Source organism: Dermacentor variabilis, chromosome 6 (genome assembly GCF_050947875.1).
Source record: "Dermacentor variabilis isolate Ectoservices chromosome 6, ASM5094787v1, whole genome shotgun sequence".
Taxonomy (NCBI): Eukaryota; Metazoa; Arthropoda; class Arachnida; order Ixodida; family Ixodidae; genus Dermacentor; species Dermacentor variabilis.
Window position 1 is genome coordinate 41,011,948 of NC_134573.1, and position 23,600 is coordinate 41,035,547.

Genomic DNA, 23,600 nt, shown 5'->3' on the forward strand with positions numbered 1-23,600 from the left:
AGTAATTGCTAGAGGGAACTATGGCGCTAGTGTCTACGGGAGCTGAAAGCGGGGTGGTTCAGCCAGCATGGGAATGATGAGTGGTACATGGATTTACCTAAACTTTGTCCTTCTGTCTTCAGCCGTATTCATGAATTTGTAAACTGATCAATTTCAGCGAAGCACTGCGTAATCAATAAATAAACAAATGAATAAATATTAAAATCTTCCGACGGCAGTACTCGAGCACAGTACCGCAAGAACAGAAGCCAGATAAACCATTACGCCACGAACGCATTCACCTACAAGCGTCATAGATCGCTTTTATGAATTTCTCGCGGGCAAGCCAGCGCGTTGACACTTGGCGCGTTTCGATTTGGCCACCTCTACAGGCTGCTGAACTGCTGCAATTATTAGCGATTGTGCGTGTTCGCAGAGTCTTGGTAACTTATAAAAGCATAAATTGTTCTACAGTTTTGGACAATGAAGGCAGATAGTGTGCTAAACAAAGCTACAAGAACTTCTGAAACTATCTGAAAGAACTATCTGAAATATGTTCTTATAGTGGGCTGCCTGTATAACCAAATGGAGCATACCAGAATGAAGCCTCAATGCAGCGATTGCACGGGTTCGCAGCGACTGACTGCACGCTTCCATGCATGTCCGCGTAGAATGTTTCGCTTTCGCTGCATGCGCGCTTTCGCACCATGTCGTGAGCTTTGAGCCGCAACATGATCATTTGACAGTACACAAACAACCATTGTTGCGTGCACGCTATCGGAGCTGTTCAAACTTCGACGCTTACGGTGACTTGTGATGCGTCGTAGTGACGATTCAATTCCTTTTTTTCCCTCTAAGTTCTTGGAAGTTTCAGTATCATTACTTCTAAAGTTACATTGCACTGTATGTTCATCTGCCTTCTTAGCGAGCAATTCCCCGCTGCTTACGTTTCTTAATCCAGTACATTCACTGTTTGGTGCTAACACAAACATGAACATATGCCATGCCTTTTCTGTGTCCTTCTTACGCTTCCTTTTCCATTCTAGTGAACTTGCCACCCTCTGGCATCAACAAGTTCACAGATCAAGGCTTCATGACATTAGCCTCAGTGCAGCGATTGCGCGGGTTCGCAGCGACTGACCTGCGTGCACTCTGAAAACGACGTAATATTTTACTGCCCAAATAATAATCTTGGGCAAACAAAGCACAGAATGGTTTACAGCCGCTCTCTTTACCGAATACGCACAGCGAACGCCTATTGCGCGCGGTCGACGAGGTCCCCCGAGCCGGTTTCTTGCGTGAAAGCTAGGCAGTCGCTGAGAGATCTGAAAAATGTTCTTGTGGGCTGCCTGTATAACCAAATCGAGCATACCAGAATGAAGCCTCAATGCAGAGATTTCACGGGTACCTCGTGGAGAAACAGCTCTTCTCGATTCACATTCCTGAGCCAAAGTAACCTCGAGTGAGCCATGATCGGACAAAGTCGATACGGTTGGGGCGACCGTCAGCAAGAAAGTGGAGGCACAAAGTGAACAAAATAACAGCCTGTTGAGTAATTCGGGATACCTCGTTGAGAAAAGCAAGAATACTTTATTTTAAACAGCAAACGAAAAATGCAGTGCATCATTGTTGAAGCAAAGCAGCCCACAGCAAGGAAAGGAGATCCGATCACTCGACCGAATCGCTCAGCAGTCGTCGGCGGGTGGTTTGTTTTGCGCCGCAAGAGCCTTGGCGTAGGGACTCCAGAAGGGCCAGGACTTGAAGCGGTCAGAGGCCAGGTACTCCTTTAATCCCGGCAGGGCAGCCACGCGCTTACAGTACTCCTCGAGTGCAGGGAAGCCCTTGCGGAAGGTGCTTGGGCCCATGGTCTTGATCACCTGCGAGAAAAGCAGCGACAATGCCTGCTTGATACCACCGCACACTTAAAGAATTTTGTACAGTCAATGCATTCCGCCTGTACTAAACTAACGGGCAGAAAATTTAAGGATAACAATGAAGCTCGAAAAAATGTGAACCCCTCATGGAAGGACTGGTGGGCGTAACTTAGACGGGGAGACAACGGCGTAGTTTAAGGGGGAGCCTGATACGATTTTGACAATTTTGTACAAATGTACTAAGTCGTTAGTCTGACTATTATCTCACGCATCTAAGTACACCACGCAAAGCGTCCAAGTTAGTACAGGGTTTTAAAAATGTACATCGTTACCGATCACAGCACGCCACTCGGCTGAGTTTTAAGCTGCCCCTGATCAGGTGACGTGACTTCACCAGATGACGCCACTAGAGCGAGTTATTCCATTGGCTGCCCAGGGCTTCTCATCAATAATTTTTAAAACTTTTTGGCAAAGAAACTATGATCCAATTAGTTGGAATGCTAGTTTGCTTCTATAAAAGAGAAAATAACAGAAAGGGAATACACAAGGACAATTTGTCACTACACTCATGACTTCCGGCGCAGCAAGTGTAGTCTGCTGGTGTTACAACGTGCTCATTTTGTTGAGACCTCGCGGTAATTCAGTGTTTGTCTCGCTGTTTCTTTTCAGGAGCACCATGGTGGGTCCTTGTTACGCTGTGGACTGCATACGCAGCGACTGGCACTATGTCAAGCAGCGACACTGTGACCCTCTGCAAGGTAGCAGACGAGCGGAGTGGCTGCAGCGCATCGGAGTGCCGGTATCCGATCGGCGTCAGCGGCCCTCACGTTTCAAGGCATGAGCGGATGCGCGAACGGCCTGCACGATGCAGCCACCTGGTGGCACACAGAGCTCAACACAGAACTAATGTAGTAGTAACGAAGAGTATTCTATTTTTCTGGTCGTATAAATTTTTGGCAGGAGCGTAATCATGAACACCATTTTTGCAGACGTTTACAATGATGGACACTTGCTTAGAGCAATACTAGCTCATTGAGAGGTTAAGCTCTGCTCCGCGGGCCGTGCAGAGCTATGAGGCCGCTCATGTACGCCTATGCTAAGGCTCCTTCCTCAGCTTTACGCCTCCACCCATCCGTCAAAACGCCCAGGTCGCCTGTGGTTACCGGAATACGGGATACGCCCAGCGCTGCGACAGAATGCTCGCAAGGCACGCTGCTTCAATAACTTGCTTGGGGTCAACTGCCAGGCGGCTCGCGGAGAGGTTGGAGAGGCTTCGCGCTCTGGCTCCATGACAACCGGAAGTAGACGACACGACGTTCCATTATGACGCAGAACGAGTGGAGGCGGAGCTTCGGCCCGATCACTTCGGCGATCGAGTTGAGAAAATGCATGGCTATGGAGAACGGTAACTTGCATCGTCCGTAGCTTTCTTAATACTGTGCTAAACGCTTCACATAGATTGTGGTGCGAGTGATTTACTGTAGCTGTACCGAACACGTCTAGTAAATTTGTGCGACCAATTTAAGGGACCTTTTAAGGAGCAAGCAGATATTCTCCTGGCAGAGAGGAAGAAATTGAGGTGAGCAGGCCATGTAAGGGCAGAATGGCCATTGCTTGCTGGAGTTCCGCAATTAGTGCCAAAAGAAGGGAACCCAGTGTACGATAACCGGAACTAGATGGTATGATGAAATTTAAAAAAAAATCGCAGGGATAATGAGGTCATTGAGTGAAAGAAAACCGTAGTGGGGATCGCTGGCGGAGGAGAAATTAGACTGCTTCAGCTGTCCATGGTGATTTAAGGCCGACCTGTCAGCTTTGATAGCGGAAGCGATTATACCGATATTCGTGGCACGTTCGTGTCGTCGTGCTGTCCGGGAATCGACGGCGCACGCCCGGCCAGTGCGTGGAAAGATAGGTCTTCACAGAGGCGCAGTGAACTTGGCTGCAAAAATGATCAAGCCAATGGGAAACGCCTCGCGCCTCTCACTTGGCTGGGCAGGGAACACATGGCAGCATTCTGGCTTCCGCGCGCACACAGCTTTCCTGATGAGGAGCGGTGTCCATATTACGTCGTGGTGTGCACAGTGGTGTTATCGGAAACGGTAGTAAATAACTATTGAAGTGAAAACTTCACTTCGCTAGTCAACACCGCGCTTCGCGCGAGCCGGCGTATGTCGGATCACGAGTAACTTACGCACGGCGCAAGTGGCCGCCGCCTACTCCGGCGCCTGACCTTTCGCCGCTGCCACGCGTGCCGTCACGCGCGGCGCAGGTGGCCACTGCCGCGTGCTATGAGTCATCGTTTGACGTTCGCCGCAAGCGCGTGTTTATAGCGGAGGCCGACTATATAACCGCCTGCCAGAGAATAGGCGTGCGCATTCAACATGGAAGAAGAAGAAAGTGATACTACCGATACAGAGAGCTGTGTTTATGGCTGTACAGAAATCGCAAGACAATGTGCCCAACAATGAGGAATAAAGAAGTTTAATAATCCTGCATAATTTATGGTATATATCATTGATAAGCAACTTTCATAACTGCACAAGGCACACGTATAGCATAACCATAAGCTAACCAAAGCATATCCATAAGTTAAACCGTAAGCATAACAATAGGCTAAATCATAAAGCATAACCATAAGCTAAACCGTAAGTCTAACCATAGGCTAAATCATAAAGCATAACCATAAGCTAAACCATAAGCATCACCGAACCTTCTCGCTTCGAGATATCCAGGCTTAACCTTAGTAAGCCCCAGCCAATTTTTATATAATCATTTTACTAGGCATCAAACGCCCACGGTTTTCCGATAGGCTTATCTCGCGACTCACCCAAGTGCGACGCTTCCAGCACAACTTTCCTTATCGATCCAGCGTTGCGACACGCCTGGTACGTGCAGGGAGATCTTCCTGCTTCGTAGCAGTAGTTGCTTCGCTTGTGTCGTGCCATCTCTTTCGTGCATTATAACACCGTTCTAGGGTCTCGATCGCCATGCTATACCTCGCTGTCACTTAAGATTTTTTTTTCGTTGTAAGAAACTACACATAATATTGTGAATACCTATTGCAGGGGCGCCTGGCACGAACAATTAAGAACTAAAATAACGAATTTACGAACGCGTTTTTTGTGCGGTCTAGGCGTCGTCGATGGAACACTTAAAAACGCATTCTTAAAATTATTATTTTCGTTGCTGAATGTTCGTGCAAGCCACCGCAGACCTATAATGAATGCTGCAAAGGCTGCGCTTACTGGGCATCGTGTACGGCCAAATTGGAGAACTCTGAACGAACTCAATCACTGAACGTTGAAGATTTTGCGTGTAGACGTCCGCTACAGAGAGAAGTCGTCTAAACGCCGACAACCGCCAGCCAGTTATGTTCGCACTCTGGCTTCGATATTGTTAACTTGCAGGTTGTTGCGGCAGATAGGACACGCGGTCTGTACAATCCGATTGAGAACTTTTCATTTGGCCGGCCAGGGCCGTAGATATAGGCGTAAATGGAAGCTGAAAGAATGGCTTAGTTGTTTCTGATCAGGAGTGTTTTAACTATCTGCAATCATTACCGTAGAACGAACATTGGAGTTAAGATAAAGCGCCAAAAATACATAATCTTGGAAACTGAAACGTTTCACCGATAGACGTCGCTGCTGAGTTTTTTTTTTACTTTGGTAGTCGAGATAAGCAATCGATGTCTGCAGGATTGGTGGAAAGAACAGGCGAGCGATTGATACGATCGGATCCGTTAGCGGTGCGAGTTTGACAAAAGTTTTGAAGAGGAAAAAAAAAAGATTCAGATGTATAGGAAAATGCTAGAAAGTAAAGGATGTATAATATACCAAGCAGGCTATCCCCTTTCCAAAGGGTATGCCAAAAAATTTAGCATCATGGAGAAAGAGCGAGGCTGAAGACGACCAGCGTCGAGCAATCCGCCTGGCCGTTGAGGCCGTGAAGACTCACCGTCCTCAATGCGCGGGGACTGCTTCGTCGTCCCCCCCTACCTACGTGTAGGTTAAGAGGCGGGCACCCTAGCTCGGTGGAACAATAAAGTTTTCAATCAATCAATCAATAGACAAAACAGAACTAAAGTCACGCAATTTTTGTCGTCGGCACCAATTGTTCCCCGATTATCGCGTTCGCTTCCTCTTATCACAATCTGAATCAGTTCCGCCTTCACTTTTGTGCTGTTAGCCGATCCAACCATTTCTTGCTCAAGGAAAGCAGATTATTCAAGTGGATCCCGTGGATGTGGAACGCGGCCTGTTGCTGAAGTTCATGCGTGAATGGTCCTACATAGCTACGTCGTACTGTGATCAATTCGTGGACACTTAGGAAGCAAACCGACTATCATGAAATCGATTGTACCACTTTAACATTGTAACCCTGATGGAAGAGGCACCGAATACTCTGGGGAGTGTGAGAAATTGAACGCACAAGTAAAAAAAAATATAAAAATGGTCCCAAGAGAAATGAGGGTGATACGTTTACTGCGACCATCGCTTTTATTGTTATCTAAAACCCGCAGTGGAAGTCACTTGCCATAGTGCAGGTTCGCATAGATGAACGGCTACATTCGAAGTAGGTGATCCTGTAGTTCTGGCATACACAGGCGTTCCAACAGAAGGCGATCAATGCGCTAATGTGCTTCTTAAGCTCATATGATCTATTAGAACTACTCTGACGCTGCCATGCTTTCTCCCATACATGTGCTTTATTTTTTTACGAAGAACCGAATTGGTAATTGGGCGAGTCGCTACGATTGCATCTTCACCTGCAGCGCGAAAAAATCAGACTGCACCCTAAGCAAGGAGGCTGGTGTCGCCGTACAGCGCTCACGTCCTGCCGTTCTTTGCGTCCCGTCGGTGCTCGCGCTTCAGGTAAGGGTCAATTTCTTAGCCATTCTCCCCCATTATCTCCCTTTACCCCGTTCCCAACGTACGGTAACAAAGCGGATGGTTCTTTCCCAGATAATTTCCGTATACCTTTACCCGTCATTGATCTCCGATTCACTAGGAAGCGCCTCAATAAAACAGAATTATCAGATGTATTTCCTTTCCGTGTAAATCTTCATTCAAACATCGGTGCTGATCTTGCAGCCACGTACCTGGAGAGCCTCGTAGAGGAGGAAGTCCACGTATGTGACACTCTTCCCTGCGCCCAATGGCCCGTGCTTGGCCAGGTAGGTGTCGACCTGGCGCAGCTTGTCGGCGATGTCGACCAGGAACTCGACCCGTTTCTCCTCGGTGTAGTCGGGACTGTAGCAGACGCGCACTGCAGCCCATACGATATCGGCGGCCTGCGATCCGGAGGAGGACAGCGCGGGTGACAACTAAATAAGTTAATCAGGATAACGGTTTCCTTTGCATTCGTAAATTTCTGAAATAAATCTAAAATGAACCATTAAGGAAAGCTGGACGCAGAGCTAACACATTAATGCATAATTTTAGTCTTTTCGTCCCCTGGAGGTCGAAGGCCTTCCGGAGGTCTCCAATTACCTCTCTGGTGTTTAAGGTCCGAGACCACAGGCTAGCTGGTAATCAACGCGCACAGCGCGACAGCAGAGTAGGACGGAAAGGCAGGACAGAGACAGTGATTGTCTGTCATAACTTTTGGTCCTTGCTGTGCACATCGTGGTATTTAAAACAGTTCCATCTAATTGCTACACATTTCTTGATAGTGTCCAACCGCCTAAATGCATACAGCTCTCTGCTGTGTATCCCTCAGCGCACATTGTTACGATGTCGGCCAACCTGGTATCTGCTCTACGAGTTAGAAGATCTGTCCAACTGCAGTTCTTGCTCTTAATCTAAAGATTATATTGAATGATTCGACATTGAGAAATAGACTTGGGTGGGTCACGCAACGAATAGAAGCGATATGATGATGCACTGGTGTACCATATCAAGGCAGTCCTTGAGCTATATGGGTTATGGTATATGAGTAGTTGTTGAAGATGCATGTAACATAACGCAGTATGAACGAGGGACAAGTTGAGATAGGACAACGTGACGCGTGGGCGCTATGTTACATCCCTTACGACGAATAACCGGCATGCCCAAACCTATTCCCTTCTGTAGTTGTTAAAGATGCCTATGTTCTCACTCCGTCCCTATTAAATATTCAACTACGATTACGGTACTCCCTAATGTGAAATTTGAGTGCAGCTCTAAGTATTTTTATTTCGTGATATATTGGCTGGCGCACACAATCCATATCGTGCGGTACGTTCTAAACCAAGCGAAGTTTGACGCGACGGCCTTGCTAATCGGGAGTTCGCGAGAGGCAGCGTGTGGGTGTCGCGTGGGCGCGGTTCACAGCAGCCGCCAAAGACAGACCTCCGCTCAAGCAGCGCTTTGTTTCAATGTATGGTATCGGTGGCGTCATCGATGAACAGACGACGCACGCTACTGTGGCGCGATCACGTGGCCATCGTCGCCGCAGTACGCTTTTCCTCTCAGTCTTTCGCCATTACCTCCCCTTCCGCCTCATGGTTTCGCTGCTCCCTCCTCTGCTTTCCTCCTTGCGCTCTCTTCGCTATCGCCGCCTTTCATCACCCGCTGGGCTCCGCGTTCGTTCTTTCATCCTTCGCTGTGCTCGTTGGCTCAGTTATGCCGAGGACGCGAACGCTGGGACGGAATTTTAGAAACGCCCGTCTGCTGTCTTACGCACATTTGCATCTTCAGCTTTGCTAACGTAAAGCTTAGTTTGTTCCATCGTTATTTGTGTTTGTGTTATCGCTCTATAGCTCAGTTGGTCGGCTCCAAATGTCAACTGCACTCTACACTATTTCGCGCATTCGCAAACTATGCTGTCTTGATTGCAAATATTGCAGCCACTTCGCCCTTTTTTTTATTACGAACGCAATACTGCTCGCACTTTCGGCCCATCGGTGGTCGTGGCGCCTCCTTACACAGCTGCGCGTCACGTCACCGTGTGACGTCACGCCAGACCGAGAAACGGGGCCCCAGCTCGCGACATCGATGGTGGAGGCGAAGCCTTGCGCGCCACTGCTGCGGCGCTACCGAGAGAGGGCGCTCGCTGGTGTGACGTCACGCTAGGAGGATTAATGGGGCTACAGCTCGGCTCTTCGCAGTGGCCGGCGCGCTGCCTTGCGCTATGTCGGATGATGTATAGCCATAAGTTTAACAAAGGGCAACCATGTCCACACCATCAGCCGAACCAAGGCGCAGCCAAGGGTATTGCTTTCGCAATCTTCCAAGCTTAACCAAGCTACGCCCTCAGCCAATTTTTTTGGCAATGCGGACAGTTGAGTGTACTTTGCAGAAAACAATCCGTACGTGGCCAATTCGATGTAAAATTCGTGAAAATATCCTGATGGAAAAAATACAGTGGGAATGTATCTTTCAGGGGAGTCTAAGACAAAATAATATTATTAGCCAGAAACATGTACGCATTAACGCAGGCCAAGGCACTGATTGAATAATATTTGCTTACTTTTTGTCCGTTACATATGTGACATTATGTGTTCAGTTATACGTAACGCAATATACACTGCAAGGCTCTGTCGCAACCGTGCATGCGCAAGAGGTGGCTCTTATGCTACTGCGGGCTCTGTAATAAAACTACCGATAAGCTATGAAAAATTGGTCAGCTATTGTTAGAGGTGCTCAAAATATATCAAATTCTGGAAAGCCACATTGGAAAGAAACGACCTTCGTATATCGAACGGAACACAGAATACTTGACTATATTTAAACTAAGCGAAATATGTCGCGCAGTGGTTTAAAAAAGGCTTACACCATAAATGTGTGTAACGCTGTTCACAAGTGGACGTACTGTTAACTGAGTAGCTTATGAATTCCTTTCAGTTGAATGATATATAAATGCAATGCCCGCGATGACACGGGTACAGCACAACATCGGACCCGCGAAGACTGCTGCGTTCGTTGGAGAAGGGCGCGATAGCACAACACCGCACATTGTTCTAATTGGTTGCGAGGACTGGTTATATAACTTGGACTGAATCGAGAATAATAAGTAGGCCGCCTAAAAACGAGGCATTCTTATTGAATCATGAAATTATAACGCGTCTGCCCTGCGCGGCTTCTGAGCGACTGGTGTCAGCGCAAGAACTGCTGTTGTCCTTCAGCAAATGCATTCGGAATAGACCCCACTTGTACTGGTAATGGTGTTTTCTCCAGAAGTTCAATAAAGGGTACACTTATGTTACTTAAGGAGATACGGTTAGTCGAGAATTTCGAACAATGGATTCTCCACTCGAGCAGGAACCGAAATGAAAATACTATTTGTATTCGAAATCTAGAATATTCGCAGGCCTCTACCTTTATGCTTCGAACGTCAGATAGTCCCTTGTAACCTTTTGTAATCACTGAACAGCCGATGTCCTACAACTAAAAAGTTCTTATTTTCCAGTAATTGCGCGTTTGTCCCAAACACAGCCGTCGCATTTCACAGAACATGCTCGGAACAATCACTCGTCCCCGAAGGTCACCGCCTGCCCCAAAAGACAGCGCGGATTGAAAACTGCCAAATCGGCACCATTGCCGTTCTGATAAAAAAAAAAAAAACACACACACAAGTGGATTTCCATTGAATATTCCCCGTCTGTGCCTGGGATCATTCGCTTGTGAACACACTCAGCATTAACAGAATGCGCATGCCATCGCATTAACCAAAACGGCGCCTCGTGGATGCAATCACGGCCACACGAGTGACCCTCCCAAAAACACCATGGTAGCGAATGCCCTTCCCTCCGTGAGAGCCGCCCTCCGCTTCACGACGAGACACCAGTCGGAATATATACACAACGACTGCGCGTCCAAAGTCGACTGTTCTGGCTGGCACGCTGAGCTGCCGACTTTTGTTGCAGGAACTGTACACCACAACCGACTATCCTGTCCCATCGGCGTTGAGGTGTTTGGATCGAACAATTGAGCCACTGCTGTCGTAGTCCGCCCTTGAATACACCATTCCTGTTTACACAAGCTCGACTGACATTCGGAATCTCAATGTGCGACGTATGAGGCTAAGAAAATTTCTATTTAAATACTGTGTGACCAAGAATGCGTTTCTCGGTGGTTTATGCCCTGCCACACATCACCTGGTGCTCGAGCATTTCAACCCTGCGCACTGTTTCTTCGTCCTTCGGTGCTAGGCCGTGCTTGCGTCCCAGGTAGCGCAAGATGGCCTGGCTTTGAGTCATCCGCACGTCGCCATCGATGATGTACGGCAGATTGGGGAAGTCCAGGTCCAGCTTGTACTTCACCGCCAGCCACTCGTCCCGGCTGGGTTCCGGGCCGTCGCCGAAGCCATACCTGTATTACGGTGGGAAAATTCTTAGGATGGTTTCCTCGATTTTCTTTACATGTAATTCTGTTGGGCTCCTACAACTATCGACGTGTTCTTGCACACATCCGTTCCCCGCGTCCCGAAACTAGGTCAATCTCAGGACATCAGCAGTTATGGTTAAGTCCGACTTGGTTCTTTTTTCCTTCCCCAAAGCCCCTTGTACTACTCGCAAAACATTTAAAGCAGCCATATTCTAGTGCAATGGAAGCATATGCAATCTAACGCGATGTCCTCGTGAGCGCAATGTCGCGTTCTGTGTTCGATATTGTGAGGAGCACATTAATTGTCAATGCAAACCCGTTTATACGTAGGGACACAAACACACACTTCGAAGGAAATAACGAAAGCGAACGCATGCGTTCGGTCCAAGCAGTGAAACAATACAAAACTTGAAGGGTACACTGACTGTACCTGCATTCATTTTTCTTGCGTCAAGTGCTGTAAGAAGTAACGGGGACGAAACGAACACTGGATATGATGCGGACACGAGGTGACACAGGGCAGCGCATTTCGTGCCCGCTTCATATCCAGTGTTACTTAGCGCAAGAAAAATGAATACACACCAACTAGCACAATTCATAGCTCTTCTAAATACATACATATTTAAAGTTACATTAAAAACAAAGAAAGATTCAACGCATGTTGGAATGTATAAAGCGAAGCTTTAGTGAATCTGAATTGAATACCACACAACAAAATGCTAAACACGGAACTGTGTAGATTGCTGTCCCATGCGACAAGCAACCTCACTCAAGCTTGATGCCTAATGCATCGCAAAGGTCCCAAATTTAATCTCACTCGATGTTTACGTGCTGTTTACGTGTTTACACCGTCCAGAAGCTATGCTGAAATGCAAACAGCACATCACGCAAATTCACGTCAACGCAGCGATGTCACGAGAAAGGCGGCGATGTGCAGTGTTTGTGAACGGAAGGAACTGATAAGTATGCGCACTAAAAGTATCACACGTGTGCAGAGTAGATTTCAGCATTCTATATCGCTTCTGCCGCAGTCGCACATAATCATTACGGAGAATAGGCGAAGACTGGGGATTTATGCGGGTATATATACCTACTGTGCAATGAATGTGCCTTATACCATGCAGCCCTGGGGATTCCACAATACTCCCAACCTAGCGCCAATCCCTAATCCTACGCTAGACCAGTGGGAGCAGCCCTGTCCAGACCAAGCTTGCGAGAGTAGCTACTGCTGGTGGAGCGGGCTTAACCAGCGGTGACAGCTGCTGCACTTTGGGACTGAAGAATCTACTCGCCGGCGGCTAGATTCGGGTACAGAACGGGGACCAGAAAGCTTCGCGTTGAATATTTTGCAGAGCAGCATAAAGCAAACCTTGACAGTGCCGTTAAGGGCAGCAGCTGTGTCCTACCTGGTTCCTAGCTACGCCGAAAGTTACCATAACCAGCTAATCACAAGAGCAAATCAGAAAAGGAGGCAAAGAAACAAGTAGCTAGTTGCAAAAGACCGTTGGGGTACCAGCTAGCGCTGCTAATGGTAGCACCGAGGTTCCAGTTCGGCGGCTTGTAATAATTACTTATCAATATGAAGAAAAAGCTAGCAAAAAGAAATTAAGCATAAAACAGGCCTGATAGTTGATCAGTAAAGGAGAGTCGTTTTACCCGCTATCATGGTGAGTTAAATTAACAGGCTTGTACGCTCTTTAGCCAACTAAATAAACAGTTCGACTAAACAAATCCGACCGTGACAACTTTTAGCTGGTTTTGAGCACCTCGGATTCTTGGCTAGATTTGAGGCATATATTGTAATCGATGAACGAAAGATGCCATCAAGAAATAAATTCTGTGGAAATGCACAATGTGTAACGGTTTCAAGAAACGAACTTGTCAGACGTTGGTAGAGGCGATTCCTCAGAACTAAAACTTCTTAGAAAGACCTTTGCAATTTACCAAAGCTTCGAAGCTGCACAACTCTGTTCAAGACACGGGGCGCACCCTGACTGAGTTGCGCTGGCTTAACACTCCTGGGGCTAGATCTAGTGTAACAAATACCCAAGGTAGTGGACGAATCCATAGCCGTCACCGTCGCACAACTGGTAGTGCAACGCATGCACGTGTAATGCGAAGGTTGCGAGTTCGGCTCCCACCGGCGACAAGCTATCTTTTCGTTCACTTTTATTTCCCTTTTCACGATTATTTTCTACACTGCAATTTAAACCAATGCTAATTTCTTTACGAGAAGTCACATGTGTTTGCTTTGTAGCTTTGAGCTACGTTTGGGAGCGCGACACTGCTCTTATGAAAAATGCGGTATTGCACAGGAGGAAAGCGCTGCGGGCAGAGAAGTAAAACGCTGCTGTGCTCGTAAATGTGCACAATAAGAAGTATGCCAGGTTTGAAGCAACTTAAAAATCTGCTCTAATGACACAGTGCCATATCCTACTTGAAATTACAGCGCGAAATTGCGCAATACGAAAATAAATACAGGACAGACAGGGCGCCGACTTGCGACGTCACGCTAAGAAGGAAAAGAAAACCGAATTTGCGAGTTTGCATAGTTCGATTCGACTGAAAGCAGTAAACTACGTAAACGTTCAAGACGCGCGCAACGAATCAGCGCTGACCTTGAACACCGCAAGGCTTCACATGTTTCGCTGATGTATAGCCGAGTCTGATTAATCATCGGACAGAATACAGATATGGGCCAAGCGGTGGGATAACGTGATGTGGCTGCTTCCAACTCCACGCCATTTATTTTTGTTTCTTAATGCGACAAAATGGGAAGCTTGGGTACCGAAAAAGAGGCGACCTACCTGAGTATCACAGCTGAAAAACACAAAAAATGCATAACTCGCGCACATTTAGGCCCGCTAGAAATAGGGAAGCAGTCATTTTGTTTTCGTCTGAAACTTTCTTCGCTAACAGGGGATTTCGTTCAGTGTGTAAAGTATCATTTGGCTTTGCTGCTCTGTTTGGTTATCTCTTCTCAGTGCTCCTTGTTACTGTTGAAATAAAGCTCATGTTAACCAATTCGACGTTGGCATCCTACTGGGTAGTCACAAAATATGCCAAACTCCATAGAAACATAACGTTTGTGTGATTCTAGGCACTATTATATTGCCAAAAGCTTTTTGGTTCAAAATAAGACGAAACCTGAATAGAGAAGACGCCCCGAAGTGGGTCCCTCGCCATCTACACGCGATTTGCTACGAAGCTTCCCTTATTGTGAAGAGCACAATCTGTATTCGGTATGCCAAATATCGTTGTCTCGGGCGACAAGCATGCATGCATATCTCCTATCGGAAATTAAATTCAGAATTCCTACCGAGTCTTCCAGATCGAAGCACTCACAGGTTTAAATTCTGCAATGGTCACGTTAATAAAAGAGTCAAAGTAATCAGAGCCATAGTAACTACAGATAATTCAACGTTCAGTTATAAACCAAGCAGCGATTATATTAGTTTCGCTTAATGTCTGCCAGCGCTGTAATGAGTAAATAGCTGGAAAGAAAACTCTGCAATTGACCGTCTCTAAATTTTGGCACGTGCGAATTGAAGCAGGTGGTATGTTTTCATTTCAGTTACCAATAACGTCTAAATTTTTGCAACTATACGAAATAAGCCTTATTGTTCTGGACAGTGTTGGCTTACGGATCTAATGGGCTGCTTCAAATCTCAGGCCAAAATTACTCTCGCGTTCACGGAGATAGCAGTGGCCAGCACTGAACCAGTTTGCGATGCTCAAATGGTCTGAAAAGTAAGTTTTATTATCTTGAAATATATTTACTCATTGAAACCGAAGGTAGAACTTTCCCTTTATTGGATTTAGCTCCGAAACCCTAAATTATGCACGTCCGTACGACGTCGTGGACTTCCATGCATTTTCGCATATTTGATCCGTTTGGATACAGAAAACGTTATAAAAAACTTGCTAGTCTCGTTATCCTGTAACGCAGGGCAGACCTTTAGCAATAAACAATGAACTGCCCTTGAGTAGGCACTGCCAACGTACACGAAGTTGCATTAAGCTAGGGCAAGAAACTTAATGCAGTCGGCAGCTGCATTGCGTCATCGCAACTTTTTCGGCTTACCGAGCTTCACGGTAAGCTCAAATTTGCTATTGAAGCCTAATTTGCTGATGCAGCTAACGTGTTCTTGACACCCTTCGCGTCTGGTTGCCAGTCAAAATCAGAGTGAACAGCTTCTCCAGGGGACGTGCGAAGACGCTGCGGCACCGGATCTGCACGGACAGCCGTAACCCGACTACGCGGGCAGTATCCCTTCTGGATAGCATGTGATCTCGCTCGCCTGCAGAAGCTATTGCGTTTCTTCACGCGATGAGCGCAGCCTCGACCCTGGAACAATATACGAATATACGCCGGCACTTCGATCCGAGTACAGGCGCATCGCCACGACTGCACGTGCCGTTGCAAGGACGCGACCAAGTGCCGCGAGAAGCGCCTCGCAATTTCTGTCCGCTACAGATCACCGACTTTATAAGCACGCGAAAAAGTCATGACATATCAGTGGAGTGCTAATAGTCAATTTGAACGGATTTCATAATCGGGGATTGTATATGCAAGCGGGTCTAGCCTGGATATCGAGGGCAGCAACTGCTCCGTCCGAGCATTTCTTGCAGCACCGCTTGGTTATGTTACCTCCACATCGAACAAACCACAATTCTTGTGAATGCAAGACGAAGGCCACTCTACGCTTTCCTGCGCCTGCAAAGGTGTCTGTAACGTCTTGTGCTTTTAACAGATTCGAACGCTAGCGGTCAAGAAGTATTACTAGAATGAGCAAAAATTTTACATGGCTGTTGTAATGTTTGCAAGCTGTATGCTTGCCGGGGTCTTACGGTTACAATATTCTTATTGAAAATGTCAATATTCTTATTACCTAACTGCCAAGCCGAACTGTCACATCGAGGAAATCTACATTACATACAAGCATCGCGTGATGAAACTCTCACTTGGAGAATACTCGTGCGCCAGATAAGCAGTATGACGATTGCTATGTTAGGGGAACAAATTATGAACGAGTCATCTTGCCCTTAAAGAAGCTGTCAGCTGATGCCTGCGTTAATTTTTTTTCCCCGCAGTGACGCCGGTCTTGTCTCGCACTCCTACGTCGGGCGGCCGTATCGCTGTACGGGCAACGCCCCTCACCAAATTGGAGCACTCTCCAACTCCTGCCACGCATACCTAAGATAAGGCAACTGCTTGTCTCGAAGGGCGCCGTTTACGTGTTTGTGCAGAGGTCGAGTGCCCTTCCATAAAGGCTGTATGAGCGTTGTTTGCACATGGATTGGTAAAGAACGTCACAAAGCAGGTCCAAGAGAACGGTCTGCAGTCAACGAATCAACCGCTGTACACGACAGTTCCCCAGTTACGGCGGCAGTGCACTTGATCTTAGTGGTTGCACAACTGCAGCAAAAAGAGGCGACGCCTTCTACCTGTGCGTGATCGACGACAAGAGGGGGCGTGCCTTCAAACGTGTTGCCAGCATTGTTCAGAAGCCGTCCTTGGATCGTGAGAATGCGGTTTTTTTAATGACAGAGAGTAGGCGAAGCTAGGAAAGGAGCCGTCACCCTTAAATAAATTGAGATAAAGCTTGCAAATGTTTTTTGTTTGTGATGTCTTCAATAGACCAAATAATTACATACGTCAGAATTTTGTTGCAGAACATTCTTTACGAAAAAAAAAAACATGTTCTTACACGCTAACTGGTTCTAGTATACATGATGTCATGCAATTGTTTGTGAATGTCAAACGTAATACTAATGAGTAATCAAATTCGCCATCGAATGGTCGTGCTGGAGACAGAGGGACAATACGAGACGAATAAGAAAAAAAACTTGTTTCGCGATACTGAACGCGCCGGTGCAAAAAAAAAAAAAAAAAAACAGGTATACGGGCCGTGCAGGTATATTCGCTAGACGGAAATATTCGAAAATTTAGAAAGATTTCTGGTTTTGATAAGATTTCAAAAATATTTTACATTCTTTGGGGCTCATCTTGCCTAACAAAAGTCACCTACTTTGCGCGCCTTTCCTGAATGCTGCGCAACCTCTACTTTCCTTTCACTACGCTAGATATCACTGATATGAGCGTGCCGTTCGTGACACTTAGTTACAGGGAACGCAGCGTTAAAAGAAAGGCACGTAAGATGGGTTATTTTCTGGGACAATGCCCCAAAAGGGTGCAAGTTTATGTAAGAGAAATAAAAATAAAGGTTCGTCTTGAGCGCAAGTTGTTTCATATCGTTGAATGACGTGGCGGTGACTTCAAAGTTATCTTCAATAAGCTGAAGATAGGCAAAAAAGAAAGTACAAGTATAATGCTGGTACTGATGACACAAAGGATGGACAGCCACCACAGTTCGCCACATCTCGGTAGACAGCACATAACGTTAATTTCATTGTTCCGAATTGTCGAAGTCTAAAATATATATAAAAATGAACATCAGTTTGAATCCTTTTTGCAATTGACAAAACCTCACGCAAGGATTGGTACCAGAATCATAACTAGATACCTCAGTCTACAACGGCAAAATATTTCCGTCAGACTACGATGTGTACAGAAAAGACCGCAATAGCCACGGTGGTGGTGTTTTTGTTTTGATTCACAGCAGCTTGAGCAGAACTCTAATCAACTTGGAAAGCAGCCTTTCCTCAAACGGTCCGGTGTAAAGTGATGCTAGCAAATGACTACTACGTAGCAATTGGATCGTCTTACACACCTACAAACTGCAGGTCACCGGAGTGTTTCATTTAATTGAATGACGTACTGCTTTCTTTAAACACGACATATATTCTTCGTGGCGACTAGCTTCCCCCATACTAAATGTTGAAGTTTTCAACAAAAAAATTAGTCTTATCTCCACAGCATTTTGCGAGCTGATAAAAGCGGATTCCTCGTTCAAATGCCAACAAGTTTAGAATCAGCTAAGGAAATCGCACTCGATCTGTTTCTCTGTAAAGATTGAGATCTTGTGTCCAGCGTCACCGCAATTCCTGGAACAAGCGACCATGACATCGTTACTGGAAAATTAACGTATGCTGCTATGCGCCGAAAAATCCGACCGCCTCGGAGGGTGTTTTGACAATAAAGCAGATTAGTTATGCCTATCTCTGGAACTTGACCGCTAAATTTCTACCAGAATTTCGACAGCACACCTCGAACATTGACGTAAATTCTGCCGGACGTTTAAAGCTAAACTACTGTCATTGGCTCAAATCCACATTCCCTCACGCATCACATCTTCCCCACGACACTGATAAGCCAACGATGAGCCGCAATGTTCCATGAATTATTAACACAAGGCACCGATTATATCGCAAATGTTGCGCATACCCGGATTTCGATATGCATGTTAAGATGAAAGATTTACACGAATCAATAAAAGAAATGAGACAAGCAGAGGCTACATATCTGAGCACGTTAGGTGACAAACTAAAATGTAATCAGAAATATCTCTGGATGTCAAAAGTAAAAGGAACAGTAAACTATCTGTCCTTGATACTATAGATGACGTAAATTATGGTGAAGACACCCCTGTTATTTTTGATAACCATAAACGACATAGGGAAGCATCCTTCCAGTCACATACGCATGTATGCAAATGATATTTGCATATAACGCCCCATTACGTCCCCTGCCGACTCAAGTATCTTACAAAGTGACCTTCTGACACTGACCACGTGTTGCGACAGATGGAGCATGAAATTCAACTCTGCCAAGTGCGTTGTCATTCGCTTGACGAACAATGGGTGCCCCGCTGTCACAAGCAACTTGATACACAGTGAAAAATTGTTTGAGGTAAGCAGTTATAAGTGCTTAGGCGTGGTGTTTAAAAATAATATTTCTTGGAATGACTCTACAGAGAGTGCGGCAACAGAAGGGTAGTCGTGTGTTAAATTTTGTAAAACGTAATTTCTGGAGAGCCCCCATAAGGTAAAAGAAGCACTAAGCACTTTCACAAACATTCGTCCCATATCGAGTACGGTCGTTCTGCCTGGGACCCAGAAAGAAAAACAATCAACTGGAACGAATACAAAAACGCGCAGACCGGGTCGTTACCGCCAACTATGATTTCACGAGCTCATAATGAATACGTGTTAATTTGGGATGGCCACTCCGCAAAAACGGACGTAAATATTTACTTCTGAAACTTTTTTTCACATTTATACCGGCAAGACTGATTTGTGCAGGGACCTGTACATGAGGAACTCCAGTTGAATATCATCCAGAAGAAATCATCGGCTAAAAGTACAAGACTACAAATGCCGTATCAATCTATATAAGCATTGATTCTTTCTCAAGACTACGCGACTGGAATAAGCTGCCGCATGACAGTGTTTTAGCTGAGCGTCTTTACGGTCCGCTCAGCTCAGAGTTGCCCCGATAAGCACACAGCTGAGCGGCGGGCGATTTTCACGTTTTAGTTACATGTTTAGCGTAGCGAAGCGGACCTTTCGTGGTCGGAGCGCGCTCTGGCCAAATTCAGGGTAATGAAAGGAAAAAAAAAAGACCCATCTATCACTTTTATAAAGAAAAACGAATAAATATAACTCATTTGTCCGTGAGGTATCTAGACGTGCGGTTGTAATGTGCTACCAGTACAATTTATCCAGTGGAAAATAAAGCGCCCTCTTGAGGAACGCCACGTGATAGCTTGGTTTTCCATCAAATCTAATCCATTATGACGCCAACGCGCTGCACAGCACGCTCCGCTCAGGCGGCTTGTAAGCAGACAGTGTTTGTCACTCCGCTAACCCGCTAACCATAGGGCGCATGCGCATTCGCGCTTCCGCTCCGCTCTACTGCTGAGCGAATTGCTTTCGCGGCATTTGTATGTTTAGAACAAAAACTTGTTTTTCCTTGGTGTAAAAGAGTGACCTTTTTCTGTTCAGGGTTTTTAATGTTACCCCCAAGTGTTACGTTGCCTTAATCACTATTCGATAGTATTGTGTTGTATTATGTATTACAGGGTATTCCTCTTAAACGAGAAGAAAGGGGGTTAACCGAGGGGCCCGATTTTTATTAGTCATATCATAAGAAGCCAACAAACACTGACACCAAGGACAACATTGGGGATATTTAAAAAGCGCCCATGTTGTCCTTGGTGTCAGTGTTTGTTGGCTTCTTATGAGAAGGGTATTCCTTTTGCATGTCATAACAATAGGCGCAATGTTGTATTAGTTGCTGCGTTAAATATGGTGTTGTAACATGTATTAGATGAACTCTCTTGTACAATCCACCATCTGTATATATACATACATTGTATAGTACCATTCCTCCCTACTCTAATGCCCAACAGTGGGCGCTGTAGGTATGCAAGTAAACAAGAGTAAATGAAGAAGACTTGGTCTTTCCACAGGCTTCTTTCACTACTTCTCCGAACTTTCGGTCACGATCCATATCCCTAAAAGTGCCTCGTCAAAGCCTGCAAATAATCAAAGAATGACAATCTTTAAAAGTGATTTACTCAGTATGATGCTTTAAGCGCAGGGGACCTGGAAGTCAAGAAATCCATTGGAGAAGCGCAATCTCGCTGCATAGTGGAAGCGGCACTAAAACAGATCCTACAGCCGCCAACAGCAAGACAGAAATGACACCAACGTGGTTGCCTGCTATGGCAGCGCCGTTCATAGAAAGTAGTTTTAACGTAGTCATTTACTTTGAACACACCAGTATCGATAATTGAATGCACGGCGCATTATGACCCACAAAAAGGCTCTTATATCGCACCGCGAGTGCGGGCATAAGGTCGAATTTAATAAAAGTGCCGTTATTACGCAACATGTAGCCGGTTACAATCGAATCGACACAGAACGACAAAAAATTGAGCTAGTTTGTAAAGATTGATCCTGACAGAACGTACGGCGTGCAGACACGGAAAAGTCAGTAAGGTGGCTTCCGCTTCCTTCCTGTCGCCTTCACATGTCGCTTCGTCTATGTTTGCCTCTCCATTTTTCCCCTTCAAGTTTGCTGGCATTCTTGAATAACGCAGCACTGCAACCTTCCGAGGGTAAACATCTTCACAGGAAGAATGCCATATAAAGGTTTTCATTTTTCGCGAGAAAATAATTTTGCGAAGCTGCATCACGAGTGAGACTCAGCTGTGTTGATTGGCCGGCAATCATTCTTCTATATTAACCAAAATATTGAGGAAGCTTACGTAAGCTCTCCATATTAGCTATAGACTATGCTTGTGAGCAACCGAGAAAGGATTCGCGAAGGAATGCTCATTTTCAAGAAACCAATATGGCTGTCCAATCTGCTTTTTTCCGACCAGTAAGGTGCCCAACGTGCAGCTCGGGAGTGGACTTCGGGGAAAGCTGGCGTTGAAGTTACGAATGTTACTGACTGACCTTTCGGCGCTTCCCCGAAAGATCAAACCAGGAGCCAAGTCATATTTCTATGGGTTTATTTTTTTCTATTTTGACATACTTAAAGCAATAATTGCTGCCCAAGCCGCAGAAAATTTGGGTGGTATTAGGCAATATTTAAAAGCAAGAGCAGTACACTACCTAAGCAATTGGGAATAAGTTCCAATCGGTAAAACAGCGAGGAAAAATTGACGAGTGATCACTTCCAGTAGTTCCTCGTGTGCTACATTACGGAAATTACGGTTCACAAATAAACCGGTTTTTTAAATGTATATAAAGTAAAATTAAATCGAGCAGCTGTGCGGGAATATTCAGCGGGTGCCGCTGCAGTGGCTCAAATATACTCAGCGATGAGAGACGAAGAATCCGATAAAAGTAAGCCTGCGGTGAGCTGCTGAATACGTTCCGAATTTGAAGTGTTAATATCTAGGAAAGTATACCATACTATTGCGCCATGCTCCGCGACAGGGCGAGCACAGGAACGATACGCTTCCTGCTTGGCGTTAGAAGGGCACCTTTTTAACTTTTCTTGCAATGAAAGCTTATTAAACGCTTCGGAGCAGATGCCACTCCCTCACAGAGAGCAAAGTTAAGCGAGCTGTGATTTCAGTGATGGAATTTACTGCCTCAAAGTAGCAGTTGGACTAGGCGGGAGTAAGCAAATGAAGGATCCCGATGAATTCTGCTCTAAAGATTGCAGCGCTCATGTATACTCGGGTTTCGTTTAAATTTTACCAATTGCGCCGACAACTCCTTAGCATTTTCTTATTGGGCCCCCAACGAAGATGCTGACGCCGTATAGACCGGGTGTCGAACCTGCGACGTATAGAACTGGCAATGCGAAAAAGTTCCGCGCATGCTCAAGGAACATCCCGCTCAGTCGCCACCTCTATTTGAGCTACGCTGGCGTCCGTGTTCAGAGCGTAATAGGCACCTAAAGGCTTTTGAGCTACAGAGGGCGCGGCAAATGTACCGGAAAACACGAGCTGAAAACGAGTATATTAAAATTGGAAAATGTTACCCTCGCTTTTCGATCGAAGTCATGCGAGAGAAGGGTTGAGATAAGTACGCGCACCTGGGCCCTTTTCGACGCTGTTGAACAGAGTCTTCCGACACGCCCACAACGGAGGTCCGTAAATAAACTTTACTAAGGTACTACGCTTAGGCTATGTCAGTGGAGGATGCTGTGTAGGTTTCCCATAGCTGGGGATTGTTAATTGCCAATGAAATGATGGTAGCACGGGCCCTCGACGCCGACTGAAATGCTGCCAGCATGGCGGAGAGAAGAACCCCGAAATAATTTACTGAAAAACAAAGGTGGTGGCTTGCAATTTGCTTTGCAATGCCGCCTATAATCGCCATGCAGACGGAAACATTCGAGCAAAGAGTTCTGCTCAACGGAAGCACGTCGTCCTGTTCCGGCACCGGCGCCAAGCAGGAATGCTCGAACTCCCCTCCCCTGCCTCGTGTCGCCGTAACAATGTGTGGCGCAAGCCGCAACCGGACGAGGCGGGAAACCGGCATGCGCTGCCGCGGCAATTCCAGGATGTCGGAGCCGCATACCTCTTGTCCTCGTAAGGGACTCCGGCGTGGGCCAGCAAGTAGCGGATGGGCTCGCCGAGGCCCCGAATGTCCCAGTAGCCGAGCACGAGGGGAGCCATGTCTCCCTTGATAGCTTGACACACGAACACGCCCACTTCCGCCAGCAGCCGGTCGACGACTCCGCGCTTCTTTCCACGACTTCGAAAGCGCCCACTCTGCCACCTATGCGCACCACGCTAGCGGCGACCGAAGCGGCCCCAGGCGGTCCCACGCAAACGGGCGGCGCCGGATTGCGCAACGGCGAGACTCCGGGCTGTGGCCGACAGGGAGCGCGGCACTAAACTGGTTTGACCGAGCGGCCGAGGCTCGAACGACGCTTTGAATGGGAAGCGCTGTGGGGCAGGCGATGCCCCGAGTGCCGTTTGTGCGCGCCTTTGCGCAACCGCCGCGCGCAGTGACGGACGCCGGCATGTCGGAAGGTGTACGCTGGTGATAAGTGCTGGTCCACTTG

General features: G+C 46.5%; 1 protein-coding gene across 1 annotated transcript; it reads right to left on the reverse strand.

The window, feature by feature from the left end:
* Positions 1–1,549: 1,549 nt before the first annotated feature.
* On the reverse strand, positions 1,550–23,384 carry LOC142584755 (glutathione S-transferase B-like). The gene is made up of 4 exons (XM_075694989.1): positions 23,111–23,384; positions 10,933–11,146; positions 6,955–7,146; positions 1,550–1,856 (listed from the first exon to the last, which is right to left on the reverse strand). The coding sequence occupies exons 1-4, from the start codon at positions 23,206–23,208 to the stop codon at positions 1,665–1,667; spliced, it is 696 nt and encodes a 231-aa protein (XP_075551104.1). The 5' UTR covers positions 23,209–23,384; the 3' UTR covers positions 1,550–1,664.
* Positions 23,385–23,600: the final 216 nt, after the last annotated feature.